This window comes from Girardinichthys multiradiatus, chromosome 18 (genome assembly GCF_021462225.1).
Source record: "Girardinichthys multiradiatus isolate DD_20200921_A chromosome 18, DD_fGirMul_XY1, whole genome shotgun sequence".
NCBI lineage: Eukaryota > Metazoa > Chordata > Actinopteri > Cyprinodontiformes > Goodeidae > Girardinichthys > Girardinichthys multiradiatus.
Window position 1 is genome coordinate 35,838,729 of NC_061810.1, and position 17,765 is coordinate 35,856,493.

At 37.6% G+C, this 17,765-nt stretch overlaps 2 protein-coding genes across 4 annotated transcripts in view; one reads left to right on the forward strand and one right to left on the reverse strand.

Moving 5' to 3' along the window:
- Positions 1–7,591, reverse strand: part of rtn4rl1b (reticulon 4 receptor-like 1b) — a 255,764-nt gene extending 248,173 nt beyond the window's left edge. The window contains exons 1-4 of one of the 2 annotated variants that reach the window (XR_007042361.1): positions 7,498–7,548; positions 7,299–7,400; positions 6,741–6,908; positions 5,605–5,892 (exon numbers count right to left, since the gene is read on the reverse strand). Coding sequence is in view for 1 of the 2 variants with exons in the window: in XM_047391470.1 (XP_047247426.1) it covers positions 5,605–5,617 (13 nt within the window). In the remaining variant the exon portion in view is untranslated. Of the gene's footprint in view, positions 1–5,604; positions 5,893–6,740; positions 6,909–7,298; positions 7,401–7,497 lie in introns of both variants that reach the window. The other variant, XM_047391470.1, reaches the window with a different exon arrangement.
- dph1 (diphthamide biosynthesis 1) overlaps positions 6,767–17,765 on the forward strand; it is a 97,132-nt gene continuing 86,133 nt past the window's right edge. Inside the window, exons 1-2 of one of the 2 annotated variants that reach the window (XM_047391473.1) lie at positions 6,767–6,926; positions 8,995–9,144. In XM_047391473.1, coding sequence (XP_047247429.1) covers positions 6,875–6,926; positions 8,995–9,144 — 202 coding nt within the window. In that variant the 5' untranslated portion in view covers positions 6,767–6,874. Of the gene's footprint in view, positions 6,927–7,680; positions 7,746–8,994; positions 9,145–17,765 lie in introns of those variants that run through there. The other variant, XM_047391474.1, reaches the window with a different exon arrangement.

A 17,765-nucleotide genomic window follows, 5' to 3' on the forward strand; every position in this document is an offset into this window, starting at 1 on the left:
TTGTTTTCTTTTGAATAATAAGTAACACAAGATTTAAACATTTCAACAAATCACTAGTCATACATATGCTGATTTGAATGCACATATTCGTAAATATAGGGCTTTAATAATCTGGAGAGCAATTACAATTTCTTTGTTCCCTTTGAGCTACATTCCATTAAAAGTGCTTATCACATCAAATTATTTTAGAACAGATGTGTTTCAAATTAATCCTATATTGGAAGCCTGACACTTACAAAAAACAAAATTGATAGGACATCTCTCTGTGTGTGTGTGCATGTGTGTGTGTGTGTGTGTGTGTGTGTGTGTGCGTGTGTGTGTGTGTGTGTGTGTGTATGCGTGTATGTGTGTGCACCACTGATTTTTTGTGACTATATATGTAAAAAGCCTTAATTAATAACTAATTCCTAAAAATGTGCAAAATAATTGCTGTTACCAGCGCATACCATTGATTACTGGTGATTGTTTAGGTTTCAAGCAACATTACATTTTATCTTATGATGATATAGTGTATATATTGATTTAAGGAGTCGATTAACTTAACCAATGTATACTGGACATTTGAATATTAGCATTTTTTTAACTTCTTACAAGCTAAAATCGGCAATAAATCTTTTTTTCTTCCATGTAAAATCCACTTGAAAGAAACAACAAATGCCTTTAACTCATGGTATAGTCAACATTTAAGCATCAATTAAAATGACTTTATCCAAGAATTATGCAAATGTTTAGCAAAATCCAAACTAGAAAGTATTCCTGCTGCTGTCTGATTTGCGCTTTTAGGGCCTAATGCAACCCAGTTCTCTGTGTTCTCTGGTGAAACTCCTCTTTAAGTACCATCAAAAGTGGGATAGAAGTAGTTTCTCTTTGAAATACAATCATAATGCAATAATGATGTACTGGTAAGTGTAAAAAATAGAGCTGGTTTCATGTCAACTGAGATACTGCTAAGCATGTTTTAAGACTTCACAAATAAAGCTGTTCTGGAATGACAATAAAACTGCACCTTTGGGAATGGAAAGATCTATGACTACCAGGTCAGCAGAGCTTAGTTTATGGGTCAAACCAGGAGAAAAACAATGTGAATTTCTAAGCAATAAATGCACACAAAGGTGGATTCAAATTATGCTTTTTGAACCCATAAATCAGCTACCTGTCTATGCAAGTCACCCTGTGCTTCTGGTGTGTTTTAGCAGAAAAAAAGGCCTTAGCCGAGCCCCTTCCAATACTCCTAAATAACTTGTAGCTGCAATTACAGCACGACACAGCATAGCAAATTCAGTGGACATCTTGTCCTTTCCATCTGAAAGCTGCTCTGACAGATCATCCCTTGTGCCCAGTCTGTGGCTGGCTGGTTTTGAGAAAAGAAAAATAGAGTTAAATTGTGAAAGCAAAAAACAGAGGCAGTCATAGCGGTGAAGCCAGAAATGGACCTGACATGTGTGTCTGCATGGCTACAAAAATATAGATCTGTACACTCAGATGTAGAATCACTTAGATGTTTTCAAAGTGACTGACAGGAAAGACTCACATATGCTGGATGTGTTCAGACATTTTGTTGTGAATTGGGACTTAACTTAGAGTGCAAACTAGTAGATCGTTACAAAACCTACATGCACACTTCATTAAAATATATAAGAAGGCACAGCCCACCACAGCCTAGGAAGGGATGCAACACGATGCTTTCCTGGTATGTGTTTGTGAATGGTGGATCTCTCACAGTGGCTGCTGCTCATGATGCCTCATCCTGGCTCCTTATAAAATGTGTAATTTCAGGTGCAAAAAAATTCAAATTCACAAGAGAACTTTTGCACTGTTCCTGCCAAAGCTGACGCATCCCTGCTTCTCTGTTGTAGACTCAGACTCGTTGGCATACACATTTGGCAGACGGCTGAATCCAGCGCTTTGAATTCCTTCCTTTTGAATTAAGAGATTTATATTCGTCTTGGATTGCAAAGGGGATAAAACAGCTGATTTACATACAAAAACCTTGGTCAGAGCAGAGATGAGGCATGCAAATTGCACCTGCACCAGTCTGTTCTCTATTTACCGATCAACAGACAAATAAATGTGTGTGATAAGAGATCATCTCAGTGGGTCTGTCGATGATCATCTATTATCCTTTCATTATTTAGAAATGTTACATTGTGCTCAGTTGACTTGTAAAGAAAATGCAGAAAGTAACTCTCATTTGTCTTGTTCTCTTGATCTTTTAGGCCAGTCTTGCACTTCCCCATTTTTGTAACTTTTTTTGTGTAGGTCTACAGTGCAAGTGGCACTCATCAAACAGGAAGTGTGTCAGAGTATTTTCTGAAAGCACGTTTCCTTTTACAAGTCTGGACAAAAAGACATGGCGGAAATATACTCAAAAATACATAAAAGTTGCTCAGCTCTCCAAGTTATACTTGTTCTTCTGAAATGGTCTTCTGGCACTCATTCTTCTTCTGCTGCCAGTTGTTAAATACAGGGAGATTCTTTTCTGCAGTGACATCCAAAGTTTAGTGTTTTGCAGCTCAAGCAAAAGCATATACTTCCAAGAGACTTTCTTGATGTCAGAATGTTCTTAGAAATCTGTTAAAAATCTGTGTATGTATACGTTTACCTGAGCCTGAAATGAACAGCACCTGGGGTTCACCTGCAAACAAACCAAGAACCATGTTTTCTGGCAGACCAAAATCTGCTTGGTGGATCCGCAACGCACTTTTATTTTTCCATACTATTTTGATTTGTTGTTTTTTTTTATTTTATCTTAATTTATTTCAATGTATCATATTTTATTTTGTACTTGCAAAAAATGTATGTCTATCCATTAATCAAAAGTTTAATAGGATAAAAGATTACAGATATTCTCCTGTCCCTTTCTTATCTTTTAAGGTGTTTCTTTATGAGGTAAATTAATATGGTGCTTTTTTCAATCCTCCCTGCAGTGCTCTCGTGTTCCTATATGCCTTCATGTTTCTGTACACACAGAAAAGACCAGTTCTCCCCCTTGAAAATATATTCAGTCGTTCACTCTTGGTGTTGAAACCAAAGGAGCCCATCCATCATTCTTATAAAGGTAATGCTGTTAAAAAACTATATTTGACAAGGTGGGACCTGGTTGGCAAGATGTTACAGACAAAAACAATTGGATCATTTTGTACATTAGCGCTTTAAATTATAATATCAATACCCTGATACTGTGAAACCTTGGTATTTTTCTATACATGCCCATGTCTCATGTGTAGCTTTGACGAGGCAGGATTATATCCTCTCTCACAGGTGCCAATGCTTTAAGCAGTCATCACTATGGTGTGCTTTATCTCAACTGTTGGAACAGCAATAATCAATCTGATGGCAGCAAGAAAAAAAGAACATGTTTTCCCTCGCCCCGCAGGCACACAGCGAAAATAAACACTAAACAGAAGAGTTTCTTTAACAGGAGACTCTAAATAAATACAAACACCACAATTCATGGGTTTTTTTGTTGACCACCACTGAAGATGTATATTTTTGTGTGTATACAGTGCCTTGCAAAAGTAATTACACCCCTTCCCTTGAACGTTTTTACACTTTGTCATGTCTGTAGCGGGTGAAGAGAAAGGAAAACAAAACAAGGTCTTAATTTTATTTTACAAATAAAAATCTTTAAAGTGTGTCATGAGTGTAGAAAGCATTCAGGCACCTACACATCTGATACCCCTAAATTAAATCTCAGTTCCGTGAAGGTCCCAGAGGTTTGGTTAAGCAACATTTGTGAACAAACAACACCATAAAGACCGAGGGACACACCAGACAGGTCAGGGATAAAGTTGTGGAGAAGTTTAAAGCAGGTTGGGGTTATAAAATAATACTATGCTTTGAACATCTCACAGAACACTTTTTAATTCATGATGTGTAAAACGAAAAGCCTATGGAACCACCATACACCAACCAAAACATGCCTGTCTACCTATACTGACAGGCCAGGCAAGAAGATTGTCAATCAGATGCAGACAAGCAGATCTGTTGGTAATTCTAGAAGAGCGGCAGAGATCCACAGCTCAAACGGAAGAATTTGTTGATAGCCAAACTGTTCATGGACTCTAAAGGTCTACTGTTTTTGGAAAAGTGGCAGAAAAGCTATTGTTTAAAGAAAGCAATAAGGAGTCCCATTTGCAGTTTGCAATAGACGGTGGGGAACGCATGAAACATGTAGAAGAAGAGGCTCTGGTCTGATGAGATCAAAATAGGATTTTTTTGGCCAACATTCAAAATGATAGGTGTGGTGGAAAACCAACACAGCACATCTCCGTAATGAAATGTGATGGCAGCATCATGCAATGGAGATGCTTTCCTCCGGCAGGGACAGCAATGCTGGCAAGATTTCATAGGGGAATATGAGCAGCCCTGAAGAAAATCTGTTAGAGGCTGCAAGGTACTTTAACCTGGAGTGGAAGTTCACCTTCCAAAGCATATCCATGTATTAGAATAGCTCAGTTCATGTCCAGACTAAAATCCAATTGAGAACGCCTGGGTAGACTTGAAAATCGGTCTTCACTGATGCTCTTCTTATAATGTGACTGAACTTGAGCTATTTTGTAAAGAATATGCAAATAATTCAGTGTCAAAACGTACAAAGTAAGTAGACATAACCCAAAATACTGGCAGCTGTAACTGACTCACAGAGACTGAATACAAATGCCCATCACACTTTTCACATTGTAATTTGTAAGACCTAAATTAAAAAGCATGTATGTGCCCTTTCACATAAAACCCCAATGAACCACAATGAAGTTTGTGGTTGTAATGTTACAAGGCACTCTATGAGGCATTTCAGACGCTTTTACTTGCTCACTGGATTGCTAAAAAACAAAGGAGCATGTTACTCATCATCATGAGCATAAACCAAACGATGGTGGCTGAAGTAGATCACCAGGCGCCCCCAGGGGTATCAAGGAGACGCAGCAAAAATGAGAAACAGTTTAATTTTATTATTATTTAAATCCCTCAATAATTGCACAGTGGGGGCATGTAGTACTGTAATTCATTCTTAGGGCTTTTTATTCTCCCTACTGTGGAGATAGTTATGGCCAATTAAATGCCAGAATGATAGAAGCAGTTCTTGGGACAAACACACAAAAAAAAATCCCATCAAGTACGAGTGTGGTCTCATGTGAATCTTCCCAGGGGATATAGATATTAAAAGTTTGGAGAGCTCTTTGTTTTTACCTGTGAGGGGGTCAGACTACTGCAGTTATCCCCCACCAGATTTAGCAAACAGAGTGAGTAGAATACGCTGGTAGAAATAGCCTTGTGACCCGTGCATAACTCATAAACTGCAGTGCGGCATCAGCTTTATTAATATCACACAGTGCATCCCAGTGTATCCTCACGCAGATGAATATTTAATTACCACAGACCTACAGAGCCTGTTGTGCCAATTGAAGATACGCCTCAAATGGCGCAACATCTGTAATAACACATCTGCAGGGCAGCCTGGTGTCTTATGAATGTGTCATATTTAAACATCTGCTTATAACCGGGAGGAGTACAAGCAGTGGACGTATTATTCCAAAACAGATCATATCCGTCTCAACACGTTGCAGGTGAGAAACTGAATCTGGAGCAAAACTTGAGACTTACCCCGTTTGAACATTTTGATGGTCTATGGATTATTTCGTCCTGCGTCCTGCGCGTCTCATCGATTCTTATATTCCAGGCTTTGAAACTGGCTCCTTCACCTTTGGAGTCAATCGGGAGCGGATCCCGGGTCTGTTCGAATATAATGTCAGCTGTCAATCCTCTGGATCTCCGTGCGCTTCCTTGGATTCAGCTGGAGCCGTAGACTGCCGTGGTTTTAACCAACAATAAGCTCCTTTCTCTTAAAAAGTCCGACACACCTCAGTTGAAGCTTGGAAATGAGGACAATCACTGTGAAACAGATGCAACAAATCGGTACTTCAAGTCTGAAATATCAATTCCGGCGTGTTAGGACGCACAGCAGAAACCCCTCGCCCAACCAACTCCTCTTAGACCTGAATGACCGCACAGGCTTCAGATCAGTTTTGGGAAACTGAGACCCAAAATTCCCCCCAAAAAAGCTGTTGAGATTTAGATGTATATGCCCAAATTCTCATCCAAATCTCACCACAGTCCTCCAAACTTATAATTATCATAAATTAAAATGATTCACGTTTCGCCTTTGATGCCAGATTAACAGCGCAGACTCCTCAAATCATCCTTATTAATGTGGACTTGGATTCCGTTGCTTTTCTCCAGATCCCGCTCTGATTCGGCTCGCACCTCTCCTTACATTTCTGACACCTTAGGTGGAAAGATCTCTCATCGGTTTCCAACTATGGATCAGATCGCTGTGCGCTTAGGGAGGAAGGAAAGAGTGATACCGCCTCAGCCCCTCCACAGGGCACCATGCTGCTCCATCCCTCTCACTGCCAAGTGTCCTTGTCTGCACCAGCCTGGGACGCGTACCTGACACTGGAGGTCTTCATAACATATTTAAGATGACATAACAATAAAAATAATAATAATAATAATGATATTGCAAAACACGCTGAAGCAACCACTTTTGCCTCATTGCCGATGTAAAATATATTATTCATTTGGTAGGTACATTTTCACTTTGATCTTGTTTTTTAAAAACATTATATTTGATTATCTCTTTTGGGGTATGTGGGTGTGTTATTTTTTTTCTTTTATATTTTAGTTTTGTGAAAGCAAAAATGTCTCCATTATATCTGACGTAAGTTTAACGTAACTACTTGCTGGTTTTCTGCTCTTGTCCCGCGATGTCCCATCGATGACTTCGATGCTCAGCCTATCGTGACTTCCCTCGTCGAGCGATTGGACATGCCTTTCTGTCTCTCACGTGTTTCTTGTTTAGAAGTGAACAAACATGGCTGCGTCCACGAGTGAAGTGCAGATGGTTGCTGTCAAAAAGCCCACAGGTAAACATTGTTGCTAATGAAATAAATATTTTGGCACATATTTTAATGTTCAGTCAGTGTTTTATTAACAGTGTGAGTGAGACACAGTTTAATCGACTTGCTGTTAACTCAGCTCTGCCTGACAGTGATGGGAAGTGTAGTAGGAGGAACAACATGATGCGTTACATGTCTCTAATTCAAAATACGTCAATGTCATAGTGGGTGTATTTTAGGTTGATTACAACGTTTCCTTTGATAATACATGGTTTCAATATTTAGTGTTGAACTGTATCACTTTCTATCAATAAAGAAACGTAGTTCTCTATAAGCCAGTTGTAAGCGTTTGGGTGAAAATGGACATGGAAACTGATAAATAGATAAAAGTATACTTACAGCAAAACGTCACAACGGTTTTCTCTTTATCAAATGCTTTCCGCTTATGTTTCTATAACCTTTATTTGAGTAGCACTGATATGCAAGTCCCAAGCAAAGCCTCTACTTTTTGTTAGAAGGGAATTTGAAGTAAAAGTTTTGAGCAAGTTCGGTTTTTATTTATTTATTTGACCAAAAAAAGAGAGATTCACCAACTGACCTTTTCAAGCATACCTCAACCCCAAGCCATTTCCATCCTAGCTTGTATTTCATTAATCTTATAGATCAGTGGAGACAGTCTGAGTAGATACACAATGCATTTTTCAAAATTTAACTTTCTTTTGTTTGGAAGTTGCATTTTTCAAAATGCAACTTTCTTTGAAAGTTACATTTTAGCCTCCTCAGTACACTTTTTTGTTATTTAAGTTATTTCTGTGATTTAAGTGGTTTCTGCATTGGAAAGGAAAGGTAAGGAAGTAATCATGCCTGGGTTGGGCTCGTTAAAACCGCAAAAACCGAAGAAAAACCTAAGAAATCTGTAAGCAAGTGGTTTTTCAGGGTATCACACGTTAAAATTACACAAATGAAAAAAGGGGGCAAGAATTCAAAGTTCAAAGTTAGTTTAAAAACTTTAATCTGTCTCAGTTCTTCTTTTTTATCCATGTCCATATTATCAGTGACTGTGGGAATATGTTTTTTTTTTTCAGTTAGTCATGCCAATACTGACTAGGTCCATATACACCCAGGAGTAGATTTGTTATTCATTTCTGAAAATGTCTTTTACCTGACCATCCACAGACTGCTTCTCTGTAAATTGTTATTTTTAAACCAATAAGTCACAGATCCATGACAAACATTCAGTCCTGTTTTCAGCAAGTTTCTGTAGTACGTTTTGCTGTACCCTGTGCTGAAAAATCTTAATGTAGAAGTTTTATTTCTTTTTTTATTCCTCATTACTGTTTCAGCGGATAACTTCCGTGCTTGTTGCCCATCATAACTCTACAAAGAGTTTTTGATACTAAAATGATTTCAACATAATATTTCTTACAGCTTTTTTTCTGTCTAACTTGAAACTATTTGTTGTAAATGTTTTTACACATATTGGAAAGAGCTGAAATGTTTTCTGTTGAATTTAATGTTTTTACATATTTTTTTCCAAAGAACAAGGATTTCTTTTAGGTTCATCTTTTTGAGGAAAAACCCAAACAAATGGTTGCAAAGACTAGATTATAAATAAGTACCGTCATAGTTCTTTTCTATTAAGGCTTATGATTTAAAAAAATGAAACATTTTCCCTCTTCAAAAAGAAAAACTTTAACAATATGTAATACAAAATAATGCATTTGTCGTATACTTATTGTGGATATGTGAGCTGTCACAATAAGGCCCAGTGTGATAGAGGAGAGATTCTGAAGGTTCTTTCATTTATACATTATTGCTGTGACTGAAATCCTGTTCGTACCCTGGGTATTAAATTTTTGTTCAACGCTTCTCTGATTTTAATGAATTATAAACTCATCAGTAATGTGTGGAAATCTAGTTTTAGTGATATATGTTTCTCTCAATCTTCTCCCTCACACTATTTTTTTTTTCTGTTGAATTTGTAGTTTATTTTTGGCAAACTGCCCTTCAGACCTGTCTAATGTATTTATTTCCTTTGATTGAACCTGGGTATTGTTCATATCGGTAACTTTACAATAATCAATTTTCTCTCCAGTTCGGGGCCCACGGCGGGTAGCCAATCAAATTCCAGATGAAATCCTCCAAGACCCTGAACTACAGGAAGCAATCAAAGTCCTGCCACCAAATTACAACTTTGAGATCCACAAGACTGTTTGGAGAGTGAGACAAGCAAAAGCAAAGAAAGGTGATTCTTTTAATCTTTCTTTAGATAATTTGTTCAATTTATTTGATATAATTACACTTTTGATAAACTGTTTTCTTTATAGGCTGAAAGTTTTGTAGATTTAATACAACAATATGACTAGTTTACAGCCTAGCTAGAGTAAAAATTTGGTAGCTACTTCTGCCCTCTGTGTCTGAAAATGCTTTCCTTTGAAGAAGTTGTATTCTAATGCTTGAAAATGCCCAATTTCAGCACTGCCTAAAAAACTGTAAATAGTAATGTTTACCTGCAATGGAGAATGTGACTGAAGTGCTGTTAGTCGCAAAACGCCCCAAAAAAACAAAAACGACTTGACTTATGCTCGATACTGGACTCGGACTCCAGGTCTGTGTTCCAAGTCTAGCGAACGTTGATGTTAACTTCCTGTTTAAATTATTTAGGAATTTGACAGGCGTTAACCTATTTGTACTGTTTTTGGGGTCGTATATGAATATTCATATTTTAATGGGGTAAATACAGCTTAATATTTTCTAAAATTTAGTGCAGCAAACTTTTTTTTGTTTTATAGATTTTGAGTTGGATATTCTGAAAACGATAAAGATGTTAAATGCTATTGTGTTAAAGTAGGCCACATTAGGCCAAGGACAATTCATTTAATCCAAAACCGACAGCAATTTTGTATTTTAATTTTAATATATTCTGTATTAACATTAAATGTTGTATTTAACAAAATATTTTACGAACAAAACTGCATTGGGGGGTGCTTCTTTTGGAGATTGTTTGAGATACATTTTGCGGTTATTTTACAGCAAGGATTTTCTTGTGCTGTGCTCCCTCTTCTGGGTCACTAAAGTGAAGCAAAATGCTTTTCACATGCACTTCATGTCCAGTGTGCTTTGGTGTCAGTTAACACTGAATTTGTAAATGGAACATGTTGGCCTTTTTGTGATCTTTAGAGTGATGGCACTCCCACAGGAATTGTGCTTGTGTGTTATTGACAGCTTTGGAGAACTGCACTCACACTGAAGCTGCTAGTATCCTAACTCAGATTTCTTTCCTACTCACTGTCCATAGAGGCAAATTTTAGTTTCGGTCTGGAAAAGCATGCAATTCTGAAACAGATCATGGTTAATTCAGTTTCAATTCAGTTTTATTTATATAGCGCCAATTCACAACACATGTTGTCTCAAGGCACTTCACAAAAGTCAGGTACATACATTCCAATTAATCCTAATCATTGAACAGTGCAGTCAGAGTTAGTTATTTATTCAAATTGGATAAAAAGTTTTTCTGTCTAAGGAAACCCAGCAGATTGCATCCAGTCAGTGACTGGATTCCCTCCTCCCGGATGAGCATGTAGAGACAGTGGACAGTCACTGGCGTTGACTTTGCAGCAATCCCTCATACTGAGCATGCATGTAGCGACAGTGGAGAGGAAAAACTCCCTTTTAACAGGAAGGAACCTCCAGCAGAACCAGGCTCAATGTGAGCGGCTATCGGCCACGACCGACTGGGGGTTTGAGAGAACAGAGCAGAGACACAAAAAGAACACAGAAGCACTGATCCAGGAGTACTTTCTATGGGAAGGAAAAGTAAATGTTAGTGGATGTAGCTCCTTTAGACTTTTAACCTAGAAAGAATGAACAGATAAACTCTGAGCCAGTTTTCAAGATTAGAGTCTGAAAGAGAGCACATATAATTAGTTACAGTAAAAGCTCAGTCAATCGCCATGTCTAGGAGAGAGAAAGGGTTAAACACTGAAAGACAGGGCCATGTGGATCATCGGTAGAGGGTGAGCATTAAGTTGTTGCCAGCAGAAGCTTGGACGATGCCCCTCTCCAGAAAGGTGTCACAGGTAGATACAGAGTCAGGCCAGGTGTAGCTTCTAGGAAAAGAAAAGAGAGAACATAAAGTTAAAAACTGAAATAACAGCAAATAATGCAAATATAGAGAGTAGTGTGAGAATGTAGCGAAGAGGGTGAAAGTGGTCATTATGTCCTCCAGCAGCCTAAGCCTATAGCAGCATAACTACAGAGATAGCTCAGGATAACCTAAGCCACTCTAAGTATAAGCTTTATCAAAAAGGAAAGTTTTAAGCCTAGCCTTAAAAATAGACAGGGTGTCTGCCTCACGGACCAAAACTGGGAGCTGGTTCCATAGGAGAGGAGCCTGATAACTAAAGGTTCTGCCATCCATTCTACTTCTAGAGACTCTAGGAACCACCAGTAAACCTGCAGTCTGAGAACGAAGTGCTCTGTTAGGAACATATGGAACAATCAGATCTCTGATGTATGATGGAGCTAGATCATTAAGGGCTTTATATGTGAGGAGGAGAATTTTAAATTCTATTCTGGATTTAACAGGGAGCCACTGAAGGGAAGCTAAATTAGGAGAAATATGATCTCTCTTTTTAATTTTCATCAGAACTCTTGCTGCAGCATTTTGAATCAGCTGAAGGCTTTTAACTGCATTTTGTGGACATCCTGATAGTAAAGAATTACAATAGTCCAGCCTTGAAGTAACAAATGCATGGACTACTTTTTCAGTGTCACTCCTGGACAGGATATTTCTAATTTTGGCAATGTTACGGAGGTGAAAGAAGGAAATCCTAGAAACCTGTTTAATATAGGATTTAAATGACATGTCCTGGTCAAAAGTAACACCAAGGTTTTTTACTTTATTATCGGAGGTCAATTTAATGCCATCCAGGTCAAGTGATTGACTAAGCAGTTTCTTTTTTAAAGCCTCTGGTCCAAAGACGACAACTTCTGTCTTGTCTGAATTTAGAAGCAGAAAATTTAAAGTCATCCAAGTTTAAGGATAAGGATTCATGGATAGGAATGCTTATACAAACCGGTATCTTTTCAGTGTGTCATGTTAAAGATTTTCTGCAGCTGACTGTAACCCATATGTAAAGAGGAGGGTTATGTGTTTTTGTCAAAGCATAATTAGCTGTTCAGGTTTTACTCCAGCATTTCCTGATTCCATAAAGGCTACATTCTGTTACTAAAAAATTTATATTAATTGTTTATTGCTAAGTATGTATTTTTGCACTTCTCAATACAGTCAACTTTGTTATACAATTCAATTCAAAAATACTTTATTAATCCCAAAGGGAAATTAAATACATTAGGAATGACTATTCTGAACATGTAAAAAAGAAAAAATCATCATTCACACAATGCTCAAAAGCTAAAACTCTAAGCCAGAGATCATGTAGAAACTAATAAATATAAATCTTCTTTGTGTTTGAGTTGAACGATTCCAATCAGATATCTCAAATGCAGTACATAAGCCCCACTGCTTTGAAATCTATAGTGGTGTGAAAAAGTGTTTGCCCCCTTCCTGATTTCTTATTGCCTTGCATATTTGTCACACTTAAGCATTTCAGATCGTCAAACAAATTAAAATATTTGTCACAGGCAGCACAATTAAACACAAAATGCAGTTAATTGAAGGTTTTTATTATTAGGGTAGAACAAAAAAAACCAAACATACATGGCCCTGTGTGGAAAAGTGATTGCCCTCTAAACCTAATAACTGGTTGGGCCAGCCTTAGCAGCAACAATTGCAATCAAGCATTGGCGATAACTTGCAGTGAGTCTTGTGCAGCGCTGTGGGGGAATTTTGGCCCACTTGTCTTTGCAGAATAGTTGTAATTCAGCCTAATTGGAGGGTTTTTGAGCATGAATGATCTTTTAATGCCAAGCCACAGCACCTCAAAAGGATTCAGGTCAGGACCTTGATTAGGCCACTCCAAAGTCTTCATTTTGTTTTCCTCAGCCATTCAGAGTTGGACTAGATGGTGTGTTTTGGATCATTTGCCTGCAGAACCCAAGTTTGTTTCAGCTTGAGGCCACGAACAGATGGGCGGACATTCTCCATTTGAAATTTTTGGTAGACAGCAGAATTCATGGTTCCTTTTATCACAGCAAGTCTTCCAGGTCCTGAAGCAGCAAAACAGCCCCAGACCACACAAAACGTTTGTCTCGTCAGTATACAGAGTATTTTACCAAAAGTCTTGGGGATCATCAAGCCTTAATGTTCTTTTTGCTCAGCAGTGGTTTTCATCTTGGAACTCTGCCATGCAGGCCACTTTTGCCTAGTCTCTTTCTTATAATGGAGGCATGAACTGACCAACAAAGGCTTATCTGACCTTATCTGAGGCAAGTGAGGCCTGCAGTTCTTTGGATGTTGTTGTGGGATCTTTTGTGACCTCTTGGATGAGTTGTCGCTGCGCTCTTGGGGTACTTTTGGTCCACAGGCCACTCCAGAGACATAGACCCTCCAGCATGCTCTGGGCCGTTCCCTGGGTCTCCTCCGAGTGGGATGATACAGATGCCCGAGTCACCTCAACTGTCTCCTCTTGATGTGGAGGAGCAGTGGCTCTATTCCGACTTCCTCCCGGATGGCCGAGCTCCTCACTCTATCTCTAAGGGAGTGCCAAGCCACCCTGCAGAGGAAGCTCATTTTAGCTGCTAGTAGCCGATATCTGGTACTTTCGGTCATGACCCAAAGTTCATGTCAATAGGCCAGGGTAGAAATGTCTCTGGAATGGCTCTGACACTCAACCCTATCAAATTGTGAACTATGTTTAAATCCAGGTTTGTAAATGCCCATAACGAACACGGAGTTTGGGTATGTGATGAGTACATGTAAACTTCAGACCACCATTTTACCGTAATTCTACAACTTTTCTCATCCAGTAAATGTGGATCTACGGCTATATCAACTTCTCCACCACGCCAGTATAATTTTCTAATATCTAAGTACTTTAATGTTAAAGCTCAGATGGTTTTTGGTCAAATTTGCAAACCAGCTGTCTGACAAAATAAAGAAAAGTGACACCTGAGGCCTTTGTTATTTTTAATGTTACACTTCAATGTTACTGAATAAACAAATCCATTTCGGTTGCAGTTTGAGATTAGTAGATCAATGTTTAATAATTAAATATCAGATTCTGACCTTACAACATAATAGGAACAGATCTACTCAGTATTTCAGCAGGTTCAACCAAGAAATCAACCATCATTGTGCTAATTTTGTTTATAACATTAACCCATAATGTCTCAGGAACTTGTTACGCTTGACTAAAATAATTTATTTTGAGAGTTTTCAGTAGACTCAACTCAGTCTGGTGGTCCTCTTTTTGGCAAAATCTACTGTAAGATTAATCTTCAGGGAAGGTTTGTTTTATATTCTTTCTTGGTTTGTGTTTGCTGAATCCCAACAAATCCATGTCCAGCAGTTTTTTCTTTACTAAAACAAAATCCTGTGCCAGGCTGTGAGCCGCATATTTTGGTAACTTCTCTCTTTATAGCATGCCTATTTTCAGTATCTGCTCCCACACAGTTCTTCATGTGTGGTTTGACTTCTACTAATGCTTGGTTTGTCAGGTCATGATGTCATTTTTTTAATAGCTGCCCTCAGCCTGAGGAAAGCAAAATATTTTCCACTAATGTAAATAACACGCCTTATTGCCATGGGTATAATTTTGCAGATTGTATGCCAAGACTATTGCATCATTTTTATTTATTTATTTCTTTTTAAAGAAAGCCCTGTTGGCAGTTGCAGTGTATGGTTTACTGCATCCTGCTGGCTTTGCTTTTTTTGTAGTTATGGGATGTTTTTTTATCTGTGCTCATCCCCTCTCTCTGAACCCAAAGAGCATAACTCACCTTATCACCCTTGTCCCTCTTTGTTCCTCTCTGTGCCCATCTGCTTCTTTGTCATCCTTTGAACTCTCTTGAGTCTCACACAATTTGTTTGAAATGGAGTACTGAAGAACAACACAGAATAGCATTCAGTACTGGCTATCTGTTTTTAAATCAAAGCACTTATTCAGTATCATTTGACATTTTAAATTCAACCGATATAGGAGCAAGGTTAGCAAGAATATTGCTGAGCAGTGTTTTGACTGTTAAAGGAAAAATAAACCAGCCACACAATTTTGTAATTTTTTTCAAAACAGAATAAACTAAGTCTACAGTAATGAAAAATATTCGTCTGTGAATTTAGATATAAATGAGTTTAATTTTCTGTGTAATACGGGACCGTTGTACTGCTAAAACTTCTCAGTTAGTTGCAAACAAAGTTTTGCATTTGATTAGCTGCAGCTAGCCTCTGTTTTGCCTCTTGAGTCTCAATTAAAGAATAATGGTGGGTTTACTCTTTAATATACCACTTCTGCATAATTTATCCATTTTTATTTACATTTTATTTAAAAAAAATGCCATGTTGAAAATTACTTGTACCCTTCTTAAGAATAAATGGGTAAATTGTTTTTGGTATTTAAACCGTCAAACCCTTCTTATAATCGCTGGCCAGCATTTTGTGTTTTCACTAGTACATTGTCGCTTTTTCTTTGGGGATGGCGGCCAATGTCTTTGAGATTGAAAGGCCTACTTACCAGCACCCTAATCTTTAGCTCCTTCGACATACTCTCTCTTAGATTCAGGTTAGAGCTCTGCCTTGGCCACTCCAAAATGGTACTCTTACTTCCAGACAGAAGAAATATGTTGGTAAAATTAAAAGATTACCGTTAACCTGTATCTGCCTGGGGTATGAATAACTTTTGCCTTATTAGTATCAAGATATTACAATGTATTGAAAAGTTCCAATTTGGAAATCTCAAATCGTTTGTTTTAATGGTTTAAAGCCCCTTTTAATGGGTGCAAGAGAGAGAGCTGGAGTGACGTGTTTTCTCCTGCACCGTGGAGCAGAAAATAATTCAACACTGCCAGTCTGCACAAGTTACTGTACACTGCTGGTCAGCTGTCTGAAAGAGGGATGCTACACTTTCCACTTACTTACAAGAAGGAAAACAATTTGACTGAAATATTGACTGATTAAGGTAAGGCTTTTTGAAAATTACAAATTAATGCTAGTTTTCCCATACTGCAGTTATTAAGTCTAGTTTTTATCCTACTTTAATGATTTAAGTAGAAAGATTTTGTAGTGCAAACATAACATATAGTCAATTAATTTTAATTTAAATCCAAGCACATAAGGTGTACATTAATATTTTCAGTCGAAGTAATTTAACATAAATCTAATTCCAAGATTCCAATACCATACAATGATATTCAAATATCAGATTAAGGACATTTTAAAAAGCAGAATAATAAAGTGTTGTTTATCTGATGTAACTAACAAATTACATGAAATTTACAATTACATTTTGCCTAATTTTGGAAGAATATTTAAAAAATCCCAAACAAAACACTGAGATCAAGTCGAACAAATTATGCTATCAATGTGGATCCCCAGCTCTTGTTCATACTGTTACCTTGATGTTCCATAGGCACTAAATGAAGCAGTTATGTCCTTGTAAATGTGAGTTTTTTTATATTAAAAATGTTATATTCCCGACAGGAAGTTCATTGCAAAATAATGCAGGAGGTCAAACCCAATAAAGCACTGTTGATTAAATCCCAAAAATATGAAGTATCCGTTCTAAGTGCTTAAGTAGAGGGCAACTAGACTTGTTTTAGGAAGTCCAGGCCAATCTATACCAGGGTTAAGAATCTGTTCAACACTGCAAGATTTAACATCATGAGGATGTTTTCCTCCCTTTATGTTTTCCTCTGGTGTGGCAAGGCCTCTGAGTGAGGCCACAGCCATACCTCGACCATAGCTGCCATGGGGAATATTTTCTGCTACGGTGTTTACGTCAGCGTTGTGTCAAATTAACATTATAATCAATGCGGGATCCAAGGTTTTCTCGCAGGGCATTGCATTGTAATTACAGCATCAATGTTATTGGCAATAATTTGACCTTTATTATGTATTACAGGACTGTTGTGTAGGATTAGATTGGTTTTGTAATAAATTGCAATAAAACTTGTAACATTTTTAACAATATTTCCATTTATTTTTTTCTACCTTTTCTGACATTAACTTTGGATGTTGGATGTTTTTTACTATCTGCATATTCAGTGCTGCTGATGTATTTGCTTATTTTTTTTACATTTAAAAATTCACTACATAAATGTAATGCCTTCACATACCTGATATTGGATTTTCTAAAGGATAATAAACCCTTCCTGTGCCCTTACTTGCCTCCTTTTGGTTATAAACTTATGTGCAAAAACATAGAAATCTTTTGGCTTTGTCCTTTCAGTCTGCTGTTGGCTCATAAGTTGTTTTCTTCTACTCTGTTCTAAGTTTACCTCTTGGTTTTGATTGTTATCGTAATCTGACATGTAGCTTCCTAATCTCCTTTACAAGTTTCAGAGCTACAGCAAACGATGTGCAAACAAAACCTGTTGACTTTCTACCTTTCTACTGATAATTCCTGTTGAAACTTAAATTTTTACAACAGTGGTGCAAATAAATGCCATGTCTCTATATATGAGGGAAACTTTCTGACTAGTTTCTTCATGTTTTTAGTATAAATGCATTCATTCACTTGGCCAATAATAGCTATAAATACAGTTATTTTATTTGTCTTTTGGGGCAGAAATGTCTCTCTTAAGTCAAAAGCATTTATAAAGCTTACCTCTAAGCTTTAAACTTGCACTCTTACTCCTAGCATCTGACTCACCTTTCACAGCAACCAGCAGACGGAGAAAGCTCTTTATTTTCTGTCAGCTTTGGCAGAGGTGTGCTCTTGAATCCTTCTCTGTTAATAAACTTGCCCT